Genomic DNA, 24,717 nt, shown 5'->3' with positions numbered 1-24,717 from the left:
TTTAAATAAAATACGAAAAGTTTTCGTATGTGTTTGCGTGAGAGTCAGAAGCAGTATATTTTTACTTTCCCTTAATTATACATAAACATTTATATAAACAATACGTCCTATTTACCGATTATTTTAACAGCGAAGGCGTCATAACGTTCCAATTCATAAATGTCAAAAATATGAGCTTATATTAACGGCGATTAAGATTTTAAAAAAGGAATAATTCAGGAAAGTATTGCATTAATTTATTATCAAAAGTAGATACAGATCAGATCAAAACTAAAACAAGAAAGTCTTTCAAAACAGTGAAAAAATAAATTTAAATAAATAAAAAAAAATATTTGAAAATGGGTGTTTAATATTTAAGTTTTCCTGTATACATATTATACACTACAGCTTTGATACATGTCCATTTTCTTTCTTTAAATACCTCGGGATATTCTTCAATAAGGTGTTTCACTTCTATCTCAATGGGAGGCTTTTTGTTTTTAATGTTGTCGGAAAAGTATTCTGCGATAATGCTTTTTTGTTGTTTTGTCCATGGTCGTCTTCTATCAATAAATATTTTCTTCTTTAAATTACCCATTTTTTTATGAGGTTCTTTATTATTATCTAAGTTAGTTGAAGTAGATGGAATCTCACAATCGACGTTTAGATTATCATTAGTATCCAAGATATTTTCCATTTCTTCCTCTTCCGCGTCAGAGAGAGGAGCTAAGTTAATGTCAATATCGTCTAAAGTTTTACCTTTGTATTTTTCAGCTCCGCCTTCCATCATTAAAAGTAAAAGTTTAGAAATTTTAGCTGTTTGATATACTTTGTCAGACAAACGATAATAATTGCAATGCGTTTGTAATGTGTGTCCCATGAATTTACTTAATTGCTCCATATCATTATTGGAAAATTGAAGAAGTTGAGTAATGGTGGCCAAATGCTTTCGAAGTTTTGTTGCTGTTATACTCGCAGGTCTCTCTAACTGACATTTCTTGGCATATTTATGAATAATTTTAGTTCCATCAACAAATCCTCTTCCAGTGGTGTGAAATACAAAGTCACTTTCAATTGCAAAGTTATTTCTACACTGCAAAATTAAATCAAAATGCATTTTCATTGATGGTGATAACAATATGGGAACACCTCTTCCACGCTTACCTCTTATAACTAAACGACTGTAAGTTTTTAATAAAATTTTTTCAGCTTCAGTTAAACATTTTTCAAATTCATTATCATTTTCACCCCCCAAATTAATGGATTTAAACGTTTGGACTTTTAGCTGAGCCACCTCTGCTGGTCGCCGTCTGTTAAGAATAATGACTTGCGCATACAGTGTGTCTTTTAATGAATTATAGGTCTTAAAATCATTCTCATCTGATTTCAATTTGTGAAATAATTCTTCTGAAGATGTTTGCAAAAAAAATATTAAGTTTCTTGAGGTCGTTAGTAAGCGGCAAAAGTTCTTCCTTGTTCCATTTATTTTGATTTAAATTGGTACATGCTTGAGCAGAAACTTCGTTACACCATTGGGATTCTAAAAGAGTTCTTAATATTTTAAGTTCTTTTCTCTCATCGCTTGTGTTTTCAATCTGAACAAGATTAATATATGCTAAGTCGCAACATTTTTTTATAAGTGTCCCAAAATTTATGGCCAACGTTGGTGACTCATAATTATCTGTTTCTGGGTTATATTTTGCTATTTTATTAACTCCAGAAATTATTAGTTGAAAATGCTTTGGGCGAAGAATATCTATAAGTTTCTTAATATCAGGATTCTGTAGCCTTGCAAAGTCTAAGAGTTTTGCGAGTCTTCGCATATTTTGTCTTACCAAATCAATATTGCCTTTACTTTGACGGCCTTTTATGTACGAATATGCGTACTGGCAAATTAAGGGATCTTTTTTAGCAATAAGATTTATGTCGTCTGCACGCATTCTAGAGAAAATTTTTGATTTTAATAAATCGTCATGTTTAAGAAAATGGTGTAGAAGCAAAGTAGTTTGTCCGTCGCTTTGGGACGTTTGTCTTCTATTATTTTCCTTATCATTATTAGACAGACAAATTTTAGTATGCCTAAATAAAAATTTTTTCTTATAGTAACCCAAACAATACTTGCACGGCAGATATTGATCTGCAATTAACGACTTATCAGTAAGTTTTGGCCTCTTGACTGGTCTTAATGCGGATTCTGTCCGATTTCTGATAAAATTTCCCTTTTTTCTTAAGTTTGATAAAGCCAATCGTCTCTCTTTTGAATTAACCTTATGACATAATATTTTAACTACGTCAATTTCTTCTGAGTGCCATTTAGAAATATGTCTCGCAAAATGGGATACATCCTTTTCGCAATAGAAGCAAAAATCCCTTCGATCTTTGTAATTTTTTCTCAACGTTTTTTCAACAAGTGGCTGAAAAAAAAAAATGCAGAATGAATCAAACACGTTAAAAGAAATAGAAAAGATTTAAGTAAAGTAACATTAAAAAAAAAAAGAAATATAATTGATTTTAACTTAAGACACGACATCTTGTTACTTAGTTGTCTCGTCCTTTACGACTAGTCAGATAGACTTTTTTACATATAGCTGAGTTTGGTTTGTTTTATTAGACAAAAACCCCGTCTAATGAGTCGTAAACGACAAAACAACATTACCACAGCATGTCAAGTCTAATAAATTAAAATCAATTCTGCTTCTTTCCTTACGTTATATGCTTTCTCACAGATTGTTAGTTTAACAATTTGAAGTTTAGGGGAATGTAAAGTATCAAATTGTTTTGGATGCCATATACTGTTTATATGGTAATTTAATTGAGTTCTTACCTTCTCTTCTAGAGCAACAGATGATATCCTTTGAGCTACAGTACTGCTGCTTGTGTGTTGCTCCTTTTCACTCTCCTTCTCCATTTGATGTTCACTTTTTTGTTTATTATCAAAATTTAAGAGATTCCGTACTATTAGAGATTTGTCCTTCTCGTGCTTCTCTCTTTCAATCGGGTCATTAAATAATATTGAACAAACATCATTTCCGTGCTCCGCTATATCAATCACTTTTTTAAGTATTAAAGAATCGTTTTCACGCTGTTTGCTGTCAACCAATTCTTCACAGATTTGTGGATGACTCTTTCTTAGTGGAATTTTTAAATTTGAGAACTGCAAGAAAGAGTCAAAGTTTAACCAAATTTAAGAACAATTAAGAACAAAAAAAATACCTACCCATTTTTTTTAGCTCGGCCGTCCTCTGATGGTATATAATTAGGATCCTTTATGGAATCGTCGTCATCCTCTAGAAATTCGCTTTTGGATGTGTTGGACGAGTTATTCATTTTTTGTTTCTCTAGAAACATAGCATTATCATTGTCCGCATAGGAATCACATTCGTCAGATAAAAAATCCATATTTATTGCTTGATCACTTATAAACTTGACGTCTTCCTCGTGTTCTTCCATTCCTTTTTGTTCTTTTTCATTATTCATTTCTGCATTTTCTTCTTCATTTTGAGAATTAAACTTTGAATATATGCATTTGGGTTCCACACCCAGAAGCCAATCTTCAATTATTTGTATTTTTGTAGGTGGTAATAGCCTATTTTCAGAAATATTCGAGCAAGCTGAATCAAGGCCAGGTAATGTTTTATCTAAAAATTTCACAATCATTTATAGCTAATAGAGTACGCTTTTTTCTTTACAATTAAACTGTTTTTTTTTTGTTTTATTTTGTGTTGTTTTAATTTATACATACAGTATAATGTCTATATTTAGCAAAACAAACAATTTAAAAAAAATCCTAAAACAGATCGATTTTTGATTTTAATTTTATGTAAATTTACATTTTACGTAACATAAATTAAATTAAAATTAAAATCAACCTATCTCAGGATTTGACAAAATAACTTGTTTTTCTAAAATAAATTTATTCCATACATTACATCTTACTGTAATACATATATTGTATATGTAGATTTAAAAGATCGAAATAATAATATTTGGCTCAAGAATATAAAAAAGTTATATTTCATTGACTTTCCAAATATTGTTTCGAGATATTTTAATATCGTTAATTCAGCACATGGTTAATATTTTGAATATCGAAGAAATGTAACTTTTTTATACAAAAGATTATGATTTCCCTGTAAATACAGGAAATTTATTACCAAAAACATATTTTATTCTTAAAGCTTAATATATGAGAAAAAAAGCATTTCAAACCCATTATTATTTTATTATGTAAAATATCATTTAAACTTGGCCAATTTACTTTCGTTAAACGCATATCATCCACAACATGATCACTTACAGATCTTACATTACCCATACGTTGCTCTTATTCGTTTTTCCCCTTTCCATTTTTCTCTTTTGAACTTTAAACTTCTGAATCTTTATTTACGTGTATCTGAGAAATTGTAGATAAGCTGCTCTCCGAATTTGACGAGCAATAAATAATCAAAGTGTATTTTTTTTTTGTTTTTGTCTAAAAATTATACATTTAATCTTTAAACCCTTTTACATTCTTTGCTTTTCTGGTTAATTTTACACAGGATGTTTCAAAACTATTTTGAAAAATTTCAGAGGTATCATTGTTAGATGAAAAGTCTTCATAAACAGTCACTTTTGCACTATTGTTAACTAATAGAGACAAAGGTTTTAAACTAATTAACCTGTAATAGTGCTAATTTAGTCAAATTCGTCTAAGATACTGACAGTGATAAATTACTAATTTAAAAATATAAACAGGAAGACATCAAGGTTCATTAGTTAGAGAGACTTTTCCTTCTAAAATAATTTCCCTAGAGGTTTATCGAAGTACTTTTAAAACATCTTACATAACAATTAGCAAAAAGAAGATGACATGATTGCTCTTACTTGGAGATATCGCAGACAACTGAACACATTTCATAAGTCGTCTAAAATCATGTATATGTTTTTTGTTAAAAAAAAATAATAAAAATTTACATTTTTTTAAAATATTATTTAGAACAAATCCTAAAAACAGCATAATATGATCATCCCAGATTGCAAATAAGCTTCTTTCGATCAGAAAATCGCCTACTTATAATAAGTGTTAATAAACTCTGACACAGTCATTTTGTAAATATGAATTAAAATCAAGAATAACTATTTTACTTGGACACCCTGTACCTCTGTTAATATTAACTTAACTTATCCTTAATATAAATAAGGACAATTCAGTTAGATTTTTAAGCCAACGTACTCAAAATGACAATTTATTTTAATACCTTTTGTATAACTTACCTTTCCCTAAACACATATCAACCATTAGTTTAGAACGTCCTTTATAATCATTCATTTTAAAACTCACGTTCCTGAACCTACACAAGCGACTGTTGCAAAGTTGGGACTAAATAATAATATATTTATACCACCTATTGAAAAGAAATCTCTCTGACCTTGGCTAAAAATAGAATTCCCCAATTCTCTAAACAAAATAACGACAAAACAATGTTGCCACATAGTATGGATCAGGATGGTACTAATTGTGATAATGTATATCAAAATCATGTATATTCAAGAAATTGTTTCCAGTGCCATAGTGGCAAATGGCTGAACTAAAAAATGCAATCCTGAACCACAATACAAACAGGTTTCTCTCCGATTCCAAATGACATATTGAAGTGAAAGTTAGGCAGTTTTGTCCACTGATGGCACCACTAAGTTAAAAAAATTATTTAATTTGTAAATTTTAAATTATATGTCAGTTATAAAAGGAACCCAATCCTGAACCAATATACAGGTTCAGGATCGTAAACGGGGTTCAGGTTTGTGCTTAAGTTTTACTATCGAAGGCTCAGGATTGTACTAAAAACAAATATATATATATATATATATATATATATATATATATATATATATATATATATATATATATATATATATATATATATATATATATATATATATATATATATATATATATATATATATATATATATATATATATATATATATATATATATATATATATATATATATATATATATATATATATATATATATATATATATATATTATATATATATATATATATATATATATATATATATATATATATATATATATATATATATATATATATATATATATATATATATATATATATATATATATATATATATATATATATATATATATATATATATATATATATATATATATATATATATATATATATATATATATATATATATATATATATATATATATATATATATATATATATATATATATATATATATATATATATATATATATATATATATATATATATATATATATATATATATATATATATATATATATATATATATATATATATATATATATATATATATATATATATATATATATTATATATATATATATATATATATATATATATATATATATATATATATATATATATATATATATATATATATATATATATATATATATATATATATATGCATACTATTTTTAGAATATAAGTAATGATAATCAAAATAAAGTAATTAAACATAAATACAGGATAATAATTATAATGAAAAAAATATAAAATGAAAGTGAATAAAATATAAATTTATGATAAAATAAAAGAAAATGGCTTAAAATACAATAAAAAAATGAAGTAGAATAAAATAATATATAAATAAAATAAAATATAAATTCAATTCAATTAAATAAAATAAAATGCTCCAATTAACATGCAAGTAAATTGCGTTAGGCTTTCACGGCCATCGTCTAACTTATTAAACTGTTTATTCGGGCTGTTGGGCCGTTGTCTTCTGTTGAGATTTGTTCTCGACGTTTCGCCAACACTAGGGGTTGGCATCTTCTGGAGATGTTGATGCTTCGCTTGTAAGCAGAAACTGACGACGCGTTGTACTACGGAGGCAATATTTATAATTCCCACTCGCCTCCCCTCCACTGGTTTCGGCTTGAGGGGGCGTGTCGTTGTTTATAGTAGCTTTTCTATCTCCGTGTTTGGCGGGAAGGGCGTTTGTGGATTTTAATACTGGTATCCATGTTTTGTTGATTTTTAGTCCTTCTTCTATCCTATTGAAATTGTTTGGGTGCTTGTATATTTCCACCGCTTCCCGATATAACCGTGGGTAGTACTGTGAAGTTTTGTCCAGCATCTGTGTTTCTTCAAATAGTATTCGATGTTCTCCGCTTCCCAAAGCGTGTTCGGCAACGGCAGATTTGTCGATATGTCCTAAACGACAATGGCTTTTATGTTCATTTATCCTGGTGTTGGTGTGTCTTTTTGTGGTTCCCACATATACCATTCCACATGTGCATGGTATTCGGTATACTCCGGCCGTTGCTAATGGGTCGCGTTTGTCTTTTACCGATCTTAAACAATCCTTGATCTTCTTTGTAGGTCTGAAGATGGTCTTTATGTTGGCTTTCTTGAGTATTCGCCCAATTCTGTCCGTTACCCCCGATATATAGGGCAAGAACGCTTTCCCTTTACATTCTGTTTCTTCGTCCCTTCTTCTAGATACGTTGTTCATCGCCTTGTGTATTTCTCTTCTGGTGTACCCATTAGAGGTGAGCGCTTTTTCAATATAAAGAAGTTCACTTTGGAGATGTTGTGGTTCACAAATTCTCTTCGCCCTCTCTGCCAAAGTTTTGATGACACCTTGTTTTTGGCTAGGATGATGATTTGAGTTCCTGTTTAGGTATCTGTCTGTGTGTGTAGGTTTTCGATACACTTTATGTCCTAAGTGACCTTCCTTTCGATTTACTAATACATCCAGGAACGCTAGTTGTTGAGCTTTTTCTGTTTCCATCGTAAATTGAATATTTGGATGTAGTGTATTTATATAAGCCAGGAAATCGTTTAGTTTTTCTGCTCCGTGACCCCAAATCACAAAGGTGTCATCAACGTATCTGAACCATACCCTAGGCTTGTATGCTGAGTCCATTATCTTCTTCTCTAAATGCTCCATGAAAAGGTTGGCTACGACCGGGCTTAGTGGGCTTCCCATTGCTACTCCATCCATCTGTTCATAAATTTGGTCTTCCCATGAAAAGTATGTGGTAGTTAGGCAAATACGGTATAATTCCACCATATCCTTGGAAACTGTCCCTCAATTAAATTCAGAACGTCTTCTAGGGGGACTCTTGTAAATAGGGAAACCACATCAAAACTAACAAGAATGTCAGATTCCTGCAAAGTTATTCCTTTGATCTTCTCAATAAAATGGGCGGAGTCTTTTACAAAGGCATCGTTTTTTCCTATATGTGGTTGTAAAATATCGGCCAGATGTTTTGCAAGGCTGTAAGACGGAGTTTCCAAGGATATGGTGGAATTATACCGTATTTGCCTAACTACCACATACTTTTCATGGGAAGACCAAATTTATGAACAGATGGATGGAGTAGCAATGGGAAGCCCACTAAGCCCGGTCGTAGCCAACCTTTTCATGGAGCATTTAGAGAAGAAGATAATGGACTCAGCATACAAGCCTAGGGTATGGTTCAGATACGTTGATGACACCTTTGTGATTTGGGGTCACGGAGCAGAAAAACTAAACGATTTCCTGGCTTATATAAATACACTACATCCAAATATTCAATTTACGATGGAAACAGAAAAAGCTCAACAACTAGCGTTCCTGGATGTATTAGTAAATCGAAAGGAAGGTCACTTAGGACATAAAGTGTATCGAAAACCTACACACACAGACAGATACCTAAACAGGAACTCAAATCATCATCCTAGCCAAAAACAAGGTGTCATCAAAACTTTGGCAGAGAGGGCGAAGAGAATTTGTGAACCACAACATCTCCAAAGTGAACTTCTTTATATTGAAAAAGCGCTCACCTCTAATGGGTACACCAGAAGAGAAATACACAAGGCGATGAACAACGTATCTAGAAGAAGGGACGAAGAAACAGAATGTAAAGGGAAAGCGTTCTTGCCCTATATATCGGGGGTAACGGACAGAATTGGGCGAATACTCAAGAAAGCCAACATAAAGACCATCTTCAGACCTACAAAGAAGATCAAGGATTGTTTAAGATCGGTAAAAGACAAACGCGACCCATTAGCAACGGCCGGAGTATACCGAATACCATGCACATGTGGAATGGTATATGTGGGAACCACAAAAAGACACACCAACACCAGGATAAATGAACATAAAAGCCATTGTCGTTTAGGACATATCGACAAATCTGCCGTTGCCGAACACGCTTTGGGAAGCGGAGAACATCGAATACTATTTTAAGAAACACAGATGCTGGACAAAACTTCACAGTACTACCCACGGTTATATCGGGAAGCGGTGGAAATATACAAGCACCCAAACAATTTCAATAGGATAGAAGAAGGACTAAAAATCAACAAAACATGGATACCAGTATTAAAATCCACAAACGCCCTTCCCGCCAAACACGGAGATAGAAAAGCTACTATAAACAACGACACGCCCCCTCAAGCCGAAACCAGTGGAGGGGAGGCGAGTGGGAATTATAAATATTGCCTCCGTAGTACAACGCGTCGTCAGTTTCTGCTTACAAGCGAAGCATCAACATCTCCAGAAGATGCCAACCCCTAGTGTTGGCGAAACGTCGAGAACAAATCTCAACAGAAGACAATGGCCCAACAGCCCGAATAAACAGTTTAATAAGTTAACATGCAAGTGTTTTTGCACCAAGATCAAAGTACAATTGTGTTTTCGAAGCAGTCTTTAGACATTGGAAATGATAATGGTAATGATAAAAACATAAAGTTCAGATTTTAATTAAAAAAATTTATTTACATTTTTGAGGTAACCAGTTAACAATAAATAACAATAATTTAAAATCACATCTAAATGTCAACTATTGGGAGACAGTTTGTAAATAGGTACTGATGGCTTTCCGTACCTCTTGGCTGTTTCATTTAAAAAAGCATTTTCCATTTGTTGTACCAACCTATCAAAAAATATGGATGCAATGTGAGAGTACAACACAGATTTGAATCTAAATTTTATAGAAAAATCTATGATACATGTCTTAGGATTGCTATAGAGGCCAGGATAAAATGTCCAAGTAGTTTCTAAGTAGTCAAAAAGTCTACCATCAAAACATTTTGCTTGTACCATATTTGGTTTGTCTAATGCAACTATAGAAGTATAGTTTTCGACAATCGGAGGAAAGCCAATTTCTAAATTGGCATGAAGTTTTGTAGGCTCAGCTTTTAGAACTGTAGATTTAGTACAAAATGGTAAAAAATTTTCATAGTTTCTTACATCAGCTATTACTTCAAAAATATCTTGATTTGCGAATCTAAAAGTACGGCAATATTTAATTGGAAATATTAAACATATATTACACAAAACATACCCTATTAATTTTCTTGCATTGTAAACTTTTTCCCTAGTAGAAGAACTAAACTGTCTAAGGCTACACTTAATATTTTGAAAACGTAACACATGTGTGCCTTTTAAAAATTGCATGTCGTCATAATTTGGTATTTCAAACTCTTATTTCTTCTTAATATAAAAGATCTCGTTCTAACTCATATTAATAATATATATTATTGTTATTATTAAATTAAAAAGAGGTTATAGGTTATTATATCTTACATGTCACAATCAGCTGTTACAGAACTACCATGATGTTTATTTGAGTATTTTGTGATAGATATAGTCAAAGAATATATATTCTTTGATATAGTAATGCCAAAGCACAAAATAATAAAACAATCAGAATGCCCACTCTGCTTGTCAAGATAAAGTACGCGCATCTCATTCGCGCAGACGGAATCAGCATAGAAAAATTAACCCGGTTTAATTCATTTACGGCAACCATAGACATAAATCTCTATTTTAAATATTTTATTCGTACTTTTAGTTGAAGAATAAATTAAATTATTTTAAATTTACTATCTACTTATTAATCTATAAAAATTTAAATTATGGTTCTGTCCTAGCATGACACAAATTCCTCATTTCTAGTCTGTGTTTCCGTTTAAAATATGGCGATCGCGTGCTCACTCACTTCAAAGGCGGCATCTGAGAGTGGGCATTTTGATTGATATTTATTCTGTGGCCAAAAATATAGACGCATGTATGCGTCTATATTCTTTATGAATGCATAGGCACAGAATACATAACAATCAGAATGCTCACTCTCAGATGCCTCCTTAAAGTTTGTCAGCACGCGATTGCCATATTTTAAACGGAAACATAGACTCGAATTGAGAAATTTGTGACAAGCTACGACAGAACTGTAATTTAATTTTTTAGAGATTAATAATTTAGTAGATTTGAAATAATTTAATCTATTTTTCAACTAAAAGTACGAATAAAATAGTGCATATTATGTCCATAGTTGCCGTAAATAAATTAAAGCTGGTTAATTTTTCTATGCACACAAGATAAAATGTCACCGAACAGCACTGGTTCCGACTAAAACATGGCTGATTCCGTCTGCGCAAACGAGATGCGCGTACTTATTTTTCAAGTAGAGTGGACATTCTGATTGTTTATTATTCTGTGGCATAGGCACAGAATAAATAACAATTGTTTTATTATTCTGTGGCATAGGACTTTCATCAAAAAATATTGTCAGCCATTTTTTTCGAACAGACATTAATTTAGTAAACAAACAGGTTAAGTTAGTAATGTAAATAATATCGATGCCACAATTAGCAAATGAATTTTTTTAATCGATTATTATTATGATACCTGTACGAAAAGGAACAACTTAGCGGTGTCACAGAATAAATCAATCAGAATGCCCATTCTCAGATGCCGCCTTTGAAGTGTGTCAGCTCGCGATCGCCATATTTTAAAGGGAACATAGACTCGGATCATCGAGTTAAATTTTAACTCGATGATTTGGATTGAGAAATTTGTGACAAGCTACGACAGAACTGTAATTTAAATTTTTAGAGATTAATAATTTAGTAAATTTAAAATAATTTAATGTATTCTTCAACTAAAAGTACGAACAAAATAGTGCATATTATGTCTATGATTGCCGTAAATAAATTAAACCGGGTTAATTTTTCTATGCACAACATGGCTGATTCCGTCTGCGCGTACTTATCTTGACAAGCAGAGTGGGCATTCTGATTGTATATTATTATGTGGCGGTGTTGTTATGGAATATGTAATAGTGATACAAGTCGTTTAAAGACTTATCTATCATTTTATAAATTCTAAAGCCTTTATTTCTTTATAAGTAATGTTATTTCTTTCATAAATAAAAAGATTTCTTTATAAATTTATAAACGTATTTCGTATAACCAGAAATATTTGCGGGCTTTACAGCAACAATAAATTCACGAAGAAATTCATGAATTTATTCTTCAATTTCTGTGTCAAGAAATTAGTGAATTGACAAATCATGACAAATCAAACTTGAAGAATTTGCTGTCTGTGTCTGTCATCTGTCGCTGTCAGTCATTCGTCACTGTCACACATCGATTGACAAGTGATAAAATTTAGTTTGTTTTAGTCTAGGATCTACGAAGTTTGCGTACTAGCTTTAATAAAATAGAAAAAATATTTCAGTAACAGTTCTTGAAATATACTAAAAATGGCTTTAGCAATGCAAAGAAAGGCAAATGTAAGTTTTGTAGTTTATTTGCTATATTTTTCAGTTTTAATCAATGCAAAGAATTCATTATTTTTAATTTATAGGTACGTTTGCCACCAGAAATAAACCGAATATTATATATCAGAAATCTTCCCTACAAAATTACTGCCGAGGAAATGTATGATATATTTGGTAAATATGGAGCAATTCGACAAATTCGGGTAGGAAATACTCCAGAAACAAGGGGCACTGCATTTGTAGTGTTTGAAGATATATTTGATGCCAAGAATGCCTGTGACCATCTATCTGGTTTCAATGTATGTAATCGGTATCTAGTTGTATTATATTATCAGGCAAATAAAGCATTTAAGAAAACAGATATAGATAAGAAACAAGAGGAGATTGACCAGATGAAGAGTAAATATGGAATAAACACATAATTTTTAAATTGATAATTAAGATTTGTTTTAAATTTTGTGCTTATTTGTATTTATCACTTAACACCTTCGTTGCGATTACGAAAAATTCAATTATTATGTTGTATGCTTTACCAGTTTTAATTGACTGGTACTATAGAATATTGTATTTAGATACACCAGTCGGAATAGTCTGGTAGTTCTTAATAAATGTGAGTGCGATCTATGTGTAAGTTTTTAAAGATTTATTTATAGTAATAGTTATATACATACAAGGAATATACAAACTTGCTGAAAACTGCATCAGTACCAGGCTATTTCATCTGGTAAAGCAAAAATTGAAATTTAAAAGTGCATATAATATTTTCAAATAAAATAAACCCAAAACTTTTATTTAGAACAAAATACATATTTTTCATAAAATATAAAAACAACAAATGCTAATTATTAGTAAGGATAAGTTTTAAAATTTATGCATTGTGTTTAAAATTAAAACAAGGTAAACATAAAGCAGGTTTTTCCTCGCATGTGCTACAGTATGTAGTAACTTTAGTGACCCTTTTATCAGCTTCTTTACCTTTCATTGTTTCCCTCAGCTTCTTGTAACATTCCATACAATTTCTCCTTTTTTTGGTACCAGATCCTTCGGGTTTGGTCAGTATATGTTTTCTTTTCGAAGACTGAACCAATGTTTGGTCCGTAGACTTATTGGCTAGCTGAAATGCTACTTCTTCGCGAAATTTTATTAGAGGCCACTTTGTGTTTGAGTTTATCGTATTATAAATGATCCAAGAGTTCACTAAAGCTGCCCCAAAAATTAACTCAAAAGCAACTTTTTTATACCACTTTAACGTCTTCCTAAGAGCAGTGTAGTAAGCTGACATTTGATCACTATAATCAACTCCTTTTTTGGCCTTATTGTAGTCAATAACACAAAGGGGTTTTAAAATGTCTACTTGTTTTCTATTTTTTCGACCAGTATTGTAAAGAGCAGTGTTATGGTTCCCCTTGCTGGTTATCATTAAAACAGACCGCTTATCTTGCCACTTAATAACTTTTATCCCTTGTTTATTGCACATACCTATCACTTCATTAGATTTAATTTTTTTTGTAACAATTGTCGTAGGGAGACCTTTTCGGTTACTTCTTAATGTTCCACAATACAAAGTTCTTCTCTCTAGTAGATCTTGAACTAATGGTACACTGGAGTAAAAGTTATCAGCATACAGTGTTCTTCCTGTGTCTAGTAAGCTATCCATGATTGCCATCCATAACAACATTATGTGAATGTCCCTTACTTGAAATAGGATCTTCTTTGCCACAATATACTTTAATTCTATAAGTGTAACCATCTGTTGTACACACTTTATATAGTTTCACACCATACTTGTGACGCTTATTTTTAATATATTGACGCATCCCTAAGCGTCCTCTCCAAGGAACCATACTTTCATCGATAACCACGTTTCTACCAGGTGTCAATATATCTTGAAATCTATTGTTTAAAATGTCTAATAAAGGTCTAATTCGGTATAGTTTATCTGTGGTATTTTGCAAACCATCGATATCGTTGAAATGTAGATATTTTAAGATCAATAAAAATCTGTCCCTTGTCATGATGCTACTTATAAAACTGATATGGTAAAGAGGATTTTTAGACCAGTATTGTTGTAAAGTAGGGACATTTGTCAGACCTGTACAAATGATAATGGCTAAAAAGCTTTTCATTTCCTGTTGATTTACAGGTATCCAGGATCTTTGTCTAGATTTAGGTTTGATTAAGTTGTTATTTAATTGTTGAGATGCATATCGATTGGCTTCTGTAACCAGGAGATCAATAACCGTGTCATTTATAAATAGTGAATAGCTTTCAAGAGGACTAATGGATTCACTCTGAACGTTAATTACTGGGTTTACTAAATGTTCATTTATACCTATGTTTATATCATTATTTTCAGTTATTGGTATCCATTCATCAAGTGTTGCTATGTTTTCGAAAATTTCTCTTGAAGTACCTTGGTCTCCTACAAATTTCACATGAAGTAATAAATAAGAAGAGAAAAAAATTGTTTACTTACTTGTATTTTCAATAAGTTCATCGTCACTCTCGGAACTGATTTTATATTCGTCATTATCTGAATTAGTAGAACATTCAGAAGTAGCATAATTAGGATCACAGTCCGAATTGTCGCTAAATGGTTCTTCCTCTGATTCGCTCAAAGTATTTATAGTTGTTTCTTGGTGACGATCCAAATTCTGATTGGGGTCTACACAACTACCACTTGCAGTTGCATTTTGCAACGCCAAATTTACTAATTTAACAGTTCTATTACTCATTTTACACAATCTTTATACAAATATTTTAAGCACTATTATGGCTCGACCGAGATAACTAAACTAAGCTGGGAATTACAAATAAAATTACTCACCAGTTGAATTCATCTGGGAATCCCCACAATGAAAAAAAAAATAACTTGTATGCGTTACCACTCGAATCCAACTGGTAATAAATGATACCTCTATTAGATAGATCTCTTTCAGACAATAATATAGGTACCTATAATGTTAGTTTTGACCAACGCGTTTCGTTTGTACGTTACTCGCCAGATGGAAATACATGTATTTATTTTTAGCCATAATTTCTGCAAACGTAGTTACCAGTCTTTTTCAACTGGTGGCGCAGCGAAGGTGTTAAATTGATGGGCTAAAGTCTAGAGAATTTTCCGAATGAAGGTAGCTACAAATGAAGGAAATCTTGTATTTGGCAGTGTTAGTTAGAAAGTGAATAACAAGTTCCATTCTGCTGTAAAGTTATATATATTTTTACTTGTTTATCTACATAAAAATAAGCCACAATCCTTCACAAAATTATTCAGTGTAATGTTTCAACCACCTGAATGACAGATGCCACGAAAATAAATATAAGATTTACAAAATCACATTTTATGGATTAAATTGTCAATAATGATAGTTTAATCTGTGCAATGTAAATTTGAAAAAATATATTTATTTTAATGACTGCTGATCTGATGTTCGTAAAATTAATATCCCCTGAATATCTGTTGCAATCTGGCAACTAGTGTTTTGGCGGTTCTGACACTATTGCCAAATTTATCCACTAATCCATCAAAGGGCAATTGCAATTTTTTTTTTCTAATAACTAACTGCAACTAATATTGAAAGAAACAAATATTCATTTGTTCATGTTTTATTTAAATTTAAAAAGACCAGATTCCATAAAATAATATAAAAAAAAAGTACTGTTTCTAACCTTTCTCTATGTATATTTGAGGTATAAAACATATACATTACTGCAATATTGTAAATGCAAATTTGTGTTTTACTGAAGTTTCTTTGTAGCTAACTTCATTCGGAACATTCTCTAGCCTTCAACCAATTGATGTGTAAGTGTGTATATTCTTAAATACATTTGATTATTCTGTAAAAGAATTATAGTTTCAGTACATATTTCATCATCTGACTAGCAACTTGTGGTTATTAGGTATGTGAATAAATATAAGTTGGTCTTTATATAAAAAAATTGTAAATAATTGGGGATTTTAGTGTAAGGAATAAATTTTCTTAATAAATTATTTTGTTTTCTTTTATATTTTGTATACACAGATAATTAATGTTAAAGAAAAGATGAAACAAATAAGTAAAAAATAATGGTAAAAGAGAAAATAAAAATGAACTGTTGAAACAGGAAATTATAAGATAGAATGAATATTTTACATAATTAATAGAAATAAAAGAAGAACGTGATAGGAACAAAATATTCAAAATAAAAAGCAAAAGGAAGTTATCAAGCACAACATTTGTTGTTTGTTTTTTAAACAAACTCACATCCTCTAAATTACTTTAAAAAATGATGCTACTGTAGGCAGTACACTAGACTAGTGCGAAACTTCATACTGTGTGTTCTGTATTTTTAAAATTGAATTGAGTAATTTTATTATTTATATTTTAAACAAATTACATATATTAAATTAAAATATTTCAATAAATTATGTTTTTCTCCTAACACCATCTGTTAACATACACCACATATTATAACAAAGCATATGTTGTTTGCTTCTGTTAGGCCTGTCAACTTCAGAGGAAATATATAAATATCATTTGATAGTACATTTAATTATTATGTACACTAAATAAGATGTTTAAAAATAATAATTATATCTATAGGAAATTATTTTAAAAGTGAAGTGACCTAAAAATTTAAACATATGATTCAATATTGTTATTAATCCAATAACATTTGACTTTTAAATTTTGACAATCATTACGAATTGACTCTTATTGACAGATTTTTAATTTTTTACTTCTCAGTTAATGCGTTGATTGAATAATCCAAATAGATCAGCAACGCATATGGAGAGAAACGTGCAACCCAAAAAATTAAAATTTCATCAAGAATCAGCGACTCTAGTGGATATTTCGGGAAACAACTAGTTACGAATTTGCGCTCATACGAGAATGATCGTAGAAAGAGGTGACGTTACCTCCCCTATCGTTCCCTACCACAACCAATTTACGGCAGTACTTACGAAGTGTAATGAGTCAGAGAACTAAACACCATACCAGCGTTATCTGAATTATGATTTCTAAGAAATATGTCTGTGAAGCATTTAGCAATTCGCGAACAGTTTGAATTTATTTTGTCAATATTATATTTTGTATACAGATACGATAAAGATCGAACTGCAATGAAAATTATTTTATATGTAATTTAGAATGTTAACAATTATAAAAACAAGGGGTGCCCGATCTAATTTTGTTGTGACTATAATTAATTAATAATTAAATAATAACTTTTTTTATAAAGAAAATTTTGCGGACACATAATATTTTAGATTCATTCAAAACAAAAGAAGGCTTTTTTAATTTTTCTCTTAAGCTGATCGTTTTTAAGTTATAAACAATTTAAAACTGAAAAAATAACGAGGGATGATGATCTTCAAGGCTTAGAATCATAAGTTTCACTTCATTTTTGAAATTTTAAAGTACCTAAATTCAAGCTCCACATTATTTTATCAGGTCTTGATAAGTATTTTGGACTTTCATTTGAAATCATTGGTTTTTACTTGTTAATGTAGCCCAGCCCGATCGCCTGTCTTTCCTCAAGGAACCTTCCTCATTACCAAAAAAAAAAATATTTTCAAAAATGCAAAACATGGCAAACATTCTTATCTTGACTTAATAGAAAAAATTTCGAAAGTTTCTACTTGATGATTACAAAATTAATTTTTTGCTTGTGTTTTTGACCCTTGAAAATCGAAATCTTTCGTTTTTTTCTTTTTAGTTTTAAATTATTTAAAACTCGAAAACAATCAACTTCAGAGAACAATTACAAAAGACCTTTTTTGTTTCGAATGATAAAAAAACCTAACATAATACCTGCCCAAGCCTGATTTTTATTATACTTATAAAAAAAAGTTATTTTTAATAATTTTTAATTAATTATATTCAAAACAAAATTATCTCAGGCACACCTCGTTTCTCATAATTTTGTTAACATACTGAATTACATATCAAATAATTTTTAGTCATTAAAAATAACGGTGCAGTTCTATATTATATCGGATCCTATACTAATCCAGTAAAATAAGGCATAAAAGGGGGCAAACCTCGGAATGAAAGATAATAAGCTGAAAATTTGCATACGTCTTTATTTTGATGGTATAAAACTTACCTCAAAAGTCTCATATAATCACGTGTCCGCGACTTAAGATATTAAAGGTCAAAGGTCACGAAAATGAGTTTTCTGCAAATATCTCGTTTCCCTTACACTTTATGACTTTTAAGGTGGTAAGAAAAATTGTAGAATGGAAAATTCTCTTCAATTTTTATCTCAAGTACTTTTATGTACCTTCAACCCTTCTTAAGATAGAGCGAAAAGAGTGGGGGACCGCTTACCTGTTTATACGGTAACGATATAGACATGCTTATCGACAAATTAAAAGCTGTTAATATCACTACAAAACAAGCCAGAGATGATGCTGATGTTCTCATTGTAGAAACAGCTATTTGCAGAGTCTGAACATGTAGGAAAAACTTCCGTCATTGTAGGAGAAGATATTGATTTGCTAGTTATCTTGATAGGACGAGCTCAATCACATCAACAAGAAATTTTTTTTAAAAAAATTGGTAAGGGTAATGCGGAGACAAAATTATATTCATCGAAAAGTTTTGATAAATACCCTCATTCTAAGAAACACATCTTATTTTTACACGCGTTTAGTGGATGTGATACGACTTCTGCGATTTATAGGAAAGGTAAAATATCGATAAAAAATGTTCGAAAAAAATCACCATTTACATCAGTCACCTCAACTATTTCAACAAAAAAACTGCTCTGTACAAGAATTATTTGAAAATGGAGTACGTATTTTCTTAGCAGCATATAATGCTCCAACATCAGAAGACGATATAGACTCTTTTCGATACACCCAGTTCATCAAATCAACAAGACTCAACAAACCAGTGCAGTTATCAAGTGTTCCACCTTCCAGTGCAGCAGCTGGTCAGCATATCATTCGTGTCTATTATCAGACCCAAATTTGGTTGGGAAATGATTTAGAACCCCAAGAATTCGGCTGGGTAATGCAAAATGAATTTCTGGAACCAATAACAACATTATTACCGCCAGCACCAGAAGAACTGCTGAATACAATATTTTGCAATTGCAAGAAAAGTTGTGGTTCTAATTGCGGATGCAGGAAATCAGGATTGCAATGTACTTTAATTTGTGGGCAGTGTAATGGACAATCATGTCTAAACGCTTCATCAACTTCAGATGATTTCAATGAAGAAAGTGAATATGCACCTGATATTCTTGAATATTTTTATTCTGATACTTTAATAAACGAGAATGATGATGATGAATCCGATATTGAGCAGTCAGAGGAAGAAGAAGAAGAAGACGATGAAGAAGAAAATTAATACAAAAATATTAACCATACATAATAAAAGAATATATATTATATTTGTAACTTTAATAAATCGATTATTGGATTAATAAATAAATATATAATTTAAAAAAATAATAAATTAAAATATAAATTAATAAATAATTTAAAAATAATAAATATGATTTTTTCAGTATTTAATTAAATATAAAAATGATTATTGTTGAATTCTGCACTTGATGATGATGAATCCGATATTGAGCAGTCAGAGGAAGAAGAAAAAGAAGAAGACGATGAAGAAGAAAATTAATACAAAAATATTAACCATACATAATAAATCTTGATTTTTAACGGTAAATTTAAATAACACTACACCGTCTTTTCTCGATAGATTACAATTTTTATACACACAACGTGTCGTTGTAATTTTAGAGGAATTCATTTTTCACCAAACAAATAAATCGACTAGAACACAAACAAATTACGAAACAAATTCAAAATGCACAGTTTGCAAGTATGATTATGTTAAGGAATTAAAGTGGGAGACCAATATTTACGTTGAGCATTAAGGGGAAATATTATGAAGAGAAGAAATCTTTTATGTTTAACCGTAGTGTAATTTTCTCTCCCGAAAATAGATGGCGAAAGTGTTTTTGAGAACAGAAAAGTTGCTACGTTTAATTTGTGTACGGCTGCGGATCTATTTGGGTTATTCAATCAACGGTTAATGTCAGTATTTCGTTAGTTATTTTTCATGCAGTGTTTTAATTTAAGAGTAAATATATGATGACTAGAAATGAATTGATGTGAAGTACCACTATTTTGTGATCATCGCTTCAGTTTTTTACTATAGAGAAAATACTAATACAATGCCAGTATAGAAGCTTCACTTCAAAAAAATACCCCTGTGGTAATACTTATGGATGCTAGGATGGAAAATAACTCAGGAACAGCAAAAGTGAGGAAGATACCCTACTACTACTACACCCTACTACTACTACTAAGGATTTCCACTGTCTTCCTTCACTCAACCATTTTCTCCAATTTTCCCTGTCATTCCAGTCTCCATCTCGCAGGGTTCTTTTCTTCATAGCCTCGTCGATTTCATCTCTGAATGACCTTCGGGGTCTTCCTCTCTTTCTTCTTCCAATCGGGCTCCATTCTGTGATTTTATTTATCCAGCATCCTCTGTCCGCTCTTCTGACGTGGCCGTACCAGGATAGTCTCTTCTCCTCTATATAGTCGATTATGTCTGATTGCACTCCCATTCTCCGCTTAATCTCTGCGTTTTCAATTCTGTCTCTTTTTGTAAGTCTACAGCTTCTCCTCAGGAACTCCATTTCTACTGCTTTTATTCTACCTCTATAAGATAGAATATTCTACCTCTAGAAGATACCCTATCAATATAATACCCATTTGAAACCTGAGGACAAACAGAAATTTGAATGGTTTTTAGAGAGATATAGATGTTGCAACTTCACAGAAAATGTTGCAACACTAGCTAAGCATAAAATCGATATAAACAACAGAAAATAATAAGGGAAAAGAGAAGACATGATCCCAATAAAAACTTTGATCACAGTTAAAACAGAAACTATCACTAGAGAAGATTATATACCACAGGGCCAGGCAACAAAAACTTTTCCAGCAGCAACCATACTCCATCTACAGGACAACTCCAAGTGCTCAAAAAAACTATTAAATTGCTGAGTTGACTGTATACCAGGCAAAATGCCTCAGATGTGCTAAGCTTAAAGATCGCTGTAGAGATTGATAGCAACACAGTCTTGTTGGATCAAAATATTCAGTGACATTAGAGAAAAGCTGAAATATATCTTTTCTTGGCTCATTTTTAAAATTTAAATGACAATTAGATTGCTAAAAAGAAGATAGGAGTTGTTTGCTTTATTTATTGCTTTGCTATTATTTAATTATACTAATAGCCTTGCACTTACAATGTTCAATGCAGGGATTTAAGAAACAACACATCAACATTTATATTTTATTCTGACAACATTATAAAAAATAAAGATCTAGAAAAAAATTCAACACAGGTTGATCAAAAATGGGACAAAAATCAGTTCACTTAAAACAATAAAAATAGTATACCCAGTAAATATCTAATAGAATAAAATTCGAGAGATTATCCTTGGTCCTTTCTTAATATCATGTTTTCACTGGATATCAGATCTGGAGATTAAGCAGGTGTAACATCGGTTTGGTGGTTAGTGGTTTCAAGTTTCAACAAACTGCCACTCTGAGGTCTATCTTTTCCTGAGGCCCACTTTATGAATAAGCTGAAAAAAAAAGAATGTATAAAAAATAAAGTATGATCTTTTTCTGTAGTACTTATTGCTATTGTATTAATTTCACAAATACTCACTCTGCAACAAATTCCAAAGATGTCCAGGTAGAAAAGTCAGCTTTTGGCATCCATTTTCGGTTCATAGGTGTGTCCAAAGTCACAGGCAAAATAGCCACTGCTACTGCATTGTTTGGGAGACCACTATCTTTCTGGGACAGAGATTTAGTCAAGTGGTGTACTGCAGCTTTGGCTAGGCCATATCCAATCATACCTGTACATAAAAAATTACCAACAGTTGATTATAGTTCATAGAGGAAGTTTTCATATTAGGTTAGTTTAGTTATTGTGATATTCCTACAACTAGAGTTTTGTTGGGATACAACATGTTTCTTGCAAAATAAAAAAAATATTATTTTTACATAAAAATTCTTAATACTTATCAAATAAATTACCAACAAATTCCTTTTGTTTCTTGAAAAAAAAAGCTCCTTCCTTAAGGGTTAAGAAATTAAAACATCTAAAATAGTATATATTAGTGTAAAGTGTTGTTAAACTGCATCACTTACTCTGGAATGCTAACATCTCACCTAACAAATTGAATTAAAACAATTATACTGTATTACTTGGTCAGATTAGTTTTGCTAGCATCCTGGAGCCATCATTGATGTCAAGTATTACTAATCAGAAGAATCACTAGAAGATCTATAATAATTATTGTTGCTAACCTGGAGTAGCTTCCAATGCAGCTTTAGCCCCTGTTAGTTGGATAATACCACCTTCCTTCAAACAGTTTGCTGCAAGAGAGGCAGCTATAAGAGAACTGCAAACACTTTGGTTCCACATCAGTTCAGAATTTTTTACCAGATCTAAGTATTAAAAAAATCTTATTGTGATTATTTTATGTATGAAATCAGAAATATGTTTACCTTTAGAAGCATTTCCTCCAGCCCATCCACCAGCAACACAAAATATTCCATCCAGTTTGGAACCATTTAATGAGGAATTAACTGAAGATAGGATTGATGTTTCCTAAAGCATTAATAAAAGATAGCCATTAATATACCATAATGGTATTGATTAAAGCAATTCATAAAATAATAATTCTTCACATAGTTTTTTAAAAACATTTAATATTTCAACTTTGCAACGCCACTCCTATAAAATTGTATTTTAAAAAGGAGAATGTACCTATTGTATGATTCTGGTTGCTTGGGTATTTCCGCACCACACCCCTCTTCTTAGACAAAATTGAGTAATCTTAACTAAGAATTTACACATTTTCTGATAAAATACACACAGTAATAAATAAGTACAGTGTTTACCTGATCTTGAAGATTATCTTCCTTTTTCACTAAAATGTTTACATCTGCTTCTGGATTTTCGGTCAAATCTATAGATCCTACCCACTAGAAAAACATAAACATATGTTAGATATACTTTTATATAAATTATTTTAAAATACTTACGAAATTATTTGCTTTAAAATGCGATATACATTTAGCACCAAGGGCTCCTCTACCCCCATAAACAATTACACGTCCAGCGTAAGTCATTTTCTTGGTGAAATGGGAAAACCACTTGTTTCTACTGACTACCTTGAGAACTAAACGTGAGACTAATCAAAATCAATATTGCATTAACGATTGTCGTAATGGTAATACTCGTACGTAATCCCGATTGATTAAACCGTGGAACTAATTCTGAACTAATTTCAAAATCAGTTAGTTGTGCAACTGACCATAGATAAAGAATATATCAACTCTATCAACTGACAGATTTCAATAATGGTTAGAGTTGCATCCCAACATTTCTGTTTCTGTGGAACCGGAAATTCGCTTAATATATCCGAACGGTACCTCGGATCCGGATCAATACTGAACCACAGAATAAATAACAAATAACAATCAGAATGCCCACTCTCAAATGCCGCCTTTGAAATTTGTCAGCACGCGATCGCCATATTTTAAACGGAAACATAGAGACTCGAACTGAGAAATTTGTGACAAGATACGACAGAACTGTAATTTAAATTTTTAGAGATTAATAATTTAGTACATTTGAAATAATTTAATCTATTCTTCAACTAAAAGTACGAATAAAATAGTGCATATTATGTCTATGGTTGCCGTAAATAAATTAAACCGGGTTAATTTTTCTATACACAACAAATAAAATTTCACTGAACAGCACTGGTTCCGTTTAAAATATGGCTGATTCCGTCTGCGCGTACTTATCTTGACGAGCAGAGTGGGCATTCTGATTGTTTATTATTATTATTATGTGCCAGAACCGTCCAATCCGAATGAATCAAAGTTAAAAAACAGTGAAAAATATTGTAAGGTAGCAATGATTTCTTTTTATTATTGAAGCTTATCTTCTACTTTCTGCATACGACAAATAAAAGCATTGTTTTTTAATCGATAGTGTCAAACTGTATTCAATTTTTATTTTTTGTTAAAATTTTTAATTTCCTAAATCCTAGATTATTGCTTAAAAAATTCAAGTAATCTACATCCAATACAAATAATTACGAATTGCAATAATATATTTATACAAGGATTATGATATGTAA

General features: G+C 31.0%; 4 protein-coding genes across 4 annotated transcripts; 2 read left to right on the top strand and 2 right to left on the bottom strand.

Moving 5' to 3' along the window:
* Positions 1–9,725: 9,725 nt before the first annotated feature.
* LOC140440744 (coenzyme Q-binding protein COQ10 homolog A, mitochondrial-like) lies at positions 9,726–10,635 on the bottom strand. The gene is made up of 2 exons (XM_072531118.1): positions 10,315–10,635; positions 9,726–10,257 (listed from the first exon to the last, which is right to left on the bottom strand). Exons 1-2 carry the CDS (start codon positions 10,425–10,427, stop codon positions 9,807–9,809), a joined length of 564 nt encoding a protein of 187 aa, XP_072387219.1. The 5' UTR covers positions 10,428–10,635; the 3' UTR covers positions 9,726–9,806.
* Positions 10,636–12,387: 1,752 nt separating this feature from the next.
* On the top strand, positions 12,388–16,522 carry Sf3b6 (splicing factor 3b subunit 6). Its single transcript, XM_072520193.1, has 2 exons — positions 12,388–12,546; positions 12,621–16,522. The coding sequence occupies exons 1-2, from the start codon at positions 12,517–12,519 to the stop codon at positions 12,954–12,956; spliced, it is 366 nt and encodes a 121-aa protein (XP_072376294.1). The 5' UTR covers positions 12,388–12,516; the 3' UTR covers positions 12,957–16,522.
* A 2,216-nt stretch (positions 16,523–18,738) lies between these two features.
* Positions 18,739–19,941, top strand: LOC140440734 (uncharacterized). The gene has a single exon (XM_072531110.1). It carries the CDS (start codon positions 19,227–19,229, stop codon positions 19,872–19,874), a length of 648 nt encoding a protein of 215 aa, XP_072387211.1. The 5' UTR covers positions 18,739–19,226; the 3' UTR covers positions 19,875–19,941.
* A 1,887-nt stretch (positions 19,942–21,828) lies between these two features.
* Positions 21,829–23,902, bottom strand: Dhpr (dihydropteridine reductase). The gene is made up of 6 exons (XM_072520192.1): positions 23,612–23,902; positions 23,468–23,551; positions 23,072–23,174; positions 22,871–23,011; positions 22,224–22,416; positions 21,829–22,137 (listed from the first exon to the last, which is right to left on the bottom strand). Exons 1-6 carry the CDS (start codon positions 23,696–23,698, stop codon positions 22,038–22,040), a joined length of 708 nt encoding a protein of 235 aa, XP_072376293.1. The 5' UTR covers positions 23,699–23,902; the 3' UTR covers positions 21,829–22,037.
* Positions 23,903–24,717: the final 815 nt, after the last annotated feature.

The sequence above is a fragment of the Diabrotica undecimpunctata genome, chromosome 1, assembly GCF_040954645.1.
Source record: "Diabrotica undecimpunctata isolate CICGRU chromosome 1, icDiaUnde3, whole genome shotgun sequence".
NCBI classification, from domain to species: domain Eukaryota; kingdom Metazoa; phylum Arthropoda; class Insecta; order Coleoptera; family Chrysomelidae; genus Diabrotica; species Diabrotica undecimpunctata.
The sequence above is the reverse complement of the archived record's forward strand: the minus strand, read 5'-3'. Positions and strand labels throughout refer to the sequence as shown.

What these genes read in the sequence shown, in the direction of transcription:
- Sf3b6 (XM_072520193.1), top strand. Translation starts at nt 12,517, where the DNA reads ATGGCTTTAGCAATGCAAAGAAAGGCAAAT. An exon ending in CAATGCAAAGAAAGGCAAAT is followed by an intron (nt 12,547 to 12,620) that starts GTAAGTTTTGTA and finishes TTTAATTTATAG; the next exon opens with GTACGTTTGCCACCAGAAAT.
- LOC140440744 (XM_072531118.1), bottom strand. Translation starts at nt 10,427, where the DNA reads ATGCAATTTTTAAAAGGCACACATGTGTTACGTTTTCAAAATATTAAG. An exon ending in AATGCAAGAAAATTAATAGG is followed by an intron (nt 10,258 to 10,314) that starts GTATGTTTTGTG and finishes CCGTACTTTTAG; the next exon opens with ATTCGCAAATCAAGATATTT.
- LOC140440734 (XM_072531110.1), top strand. Translation starts at nt 19,227, where the DNA reads ATGTTCGAAAAAAATCACCATTTACATCAGTCACCTCAACTATTTCAA.
- Dhpr (XM_072520192.1), bottom strand. Translation starts at nt 23,698, where the DNA reads ATGACTTACGCTGGACGTGTAATTGTTTATGGGGGTAGAGGAGCCCTT. An exon ending in TGGAGGAAATGCTTCTAAAG is followed by an intron (nt 23,012 to 23,071) that starts GTAAACATATTT and finishes TTTAATACTTAG; the next exon opens with ATCTGGTAAAAAATTCTGAA. An exon ending in TGCATTGGAAGCTACTCCAG is followed by an intron (nt 22,417 to 22,870) that starts GTTAGCAACAAT and finishes TTTTATGTACAG; the next exon opens with GTATGATTGGATATGGCCTA.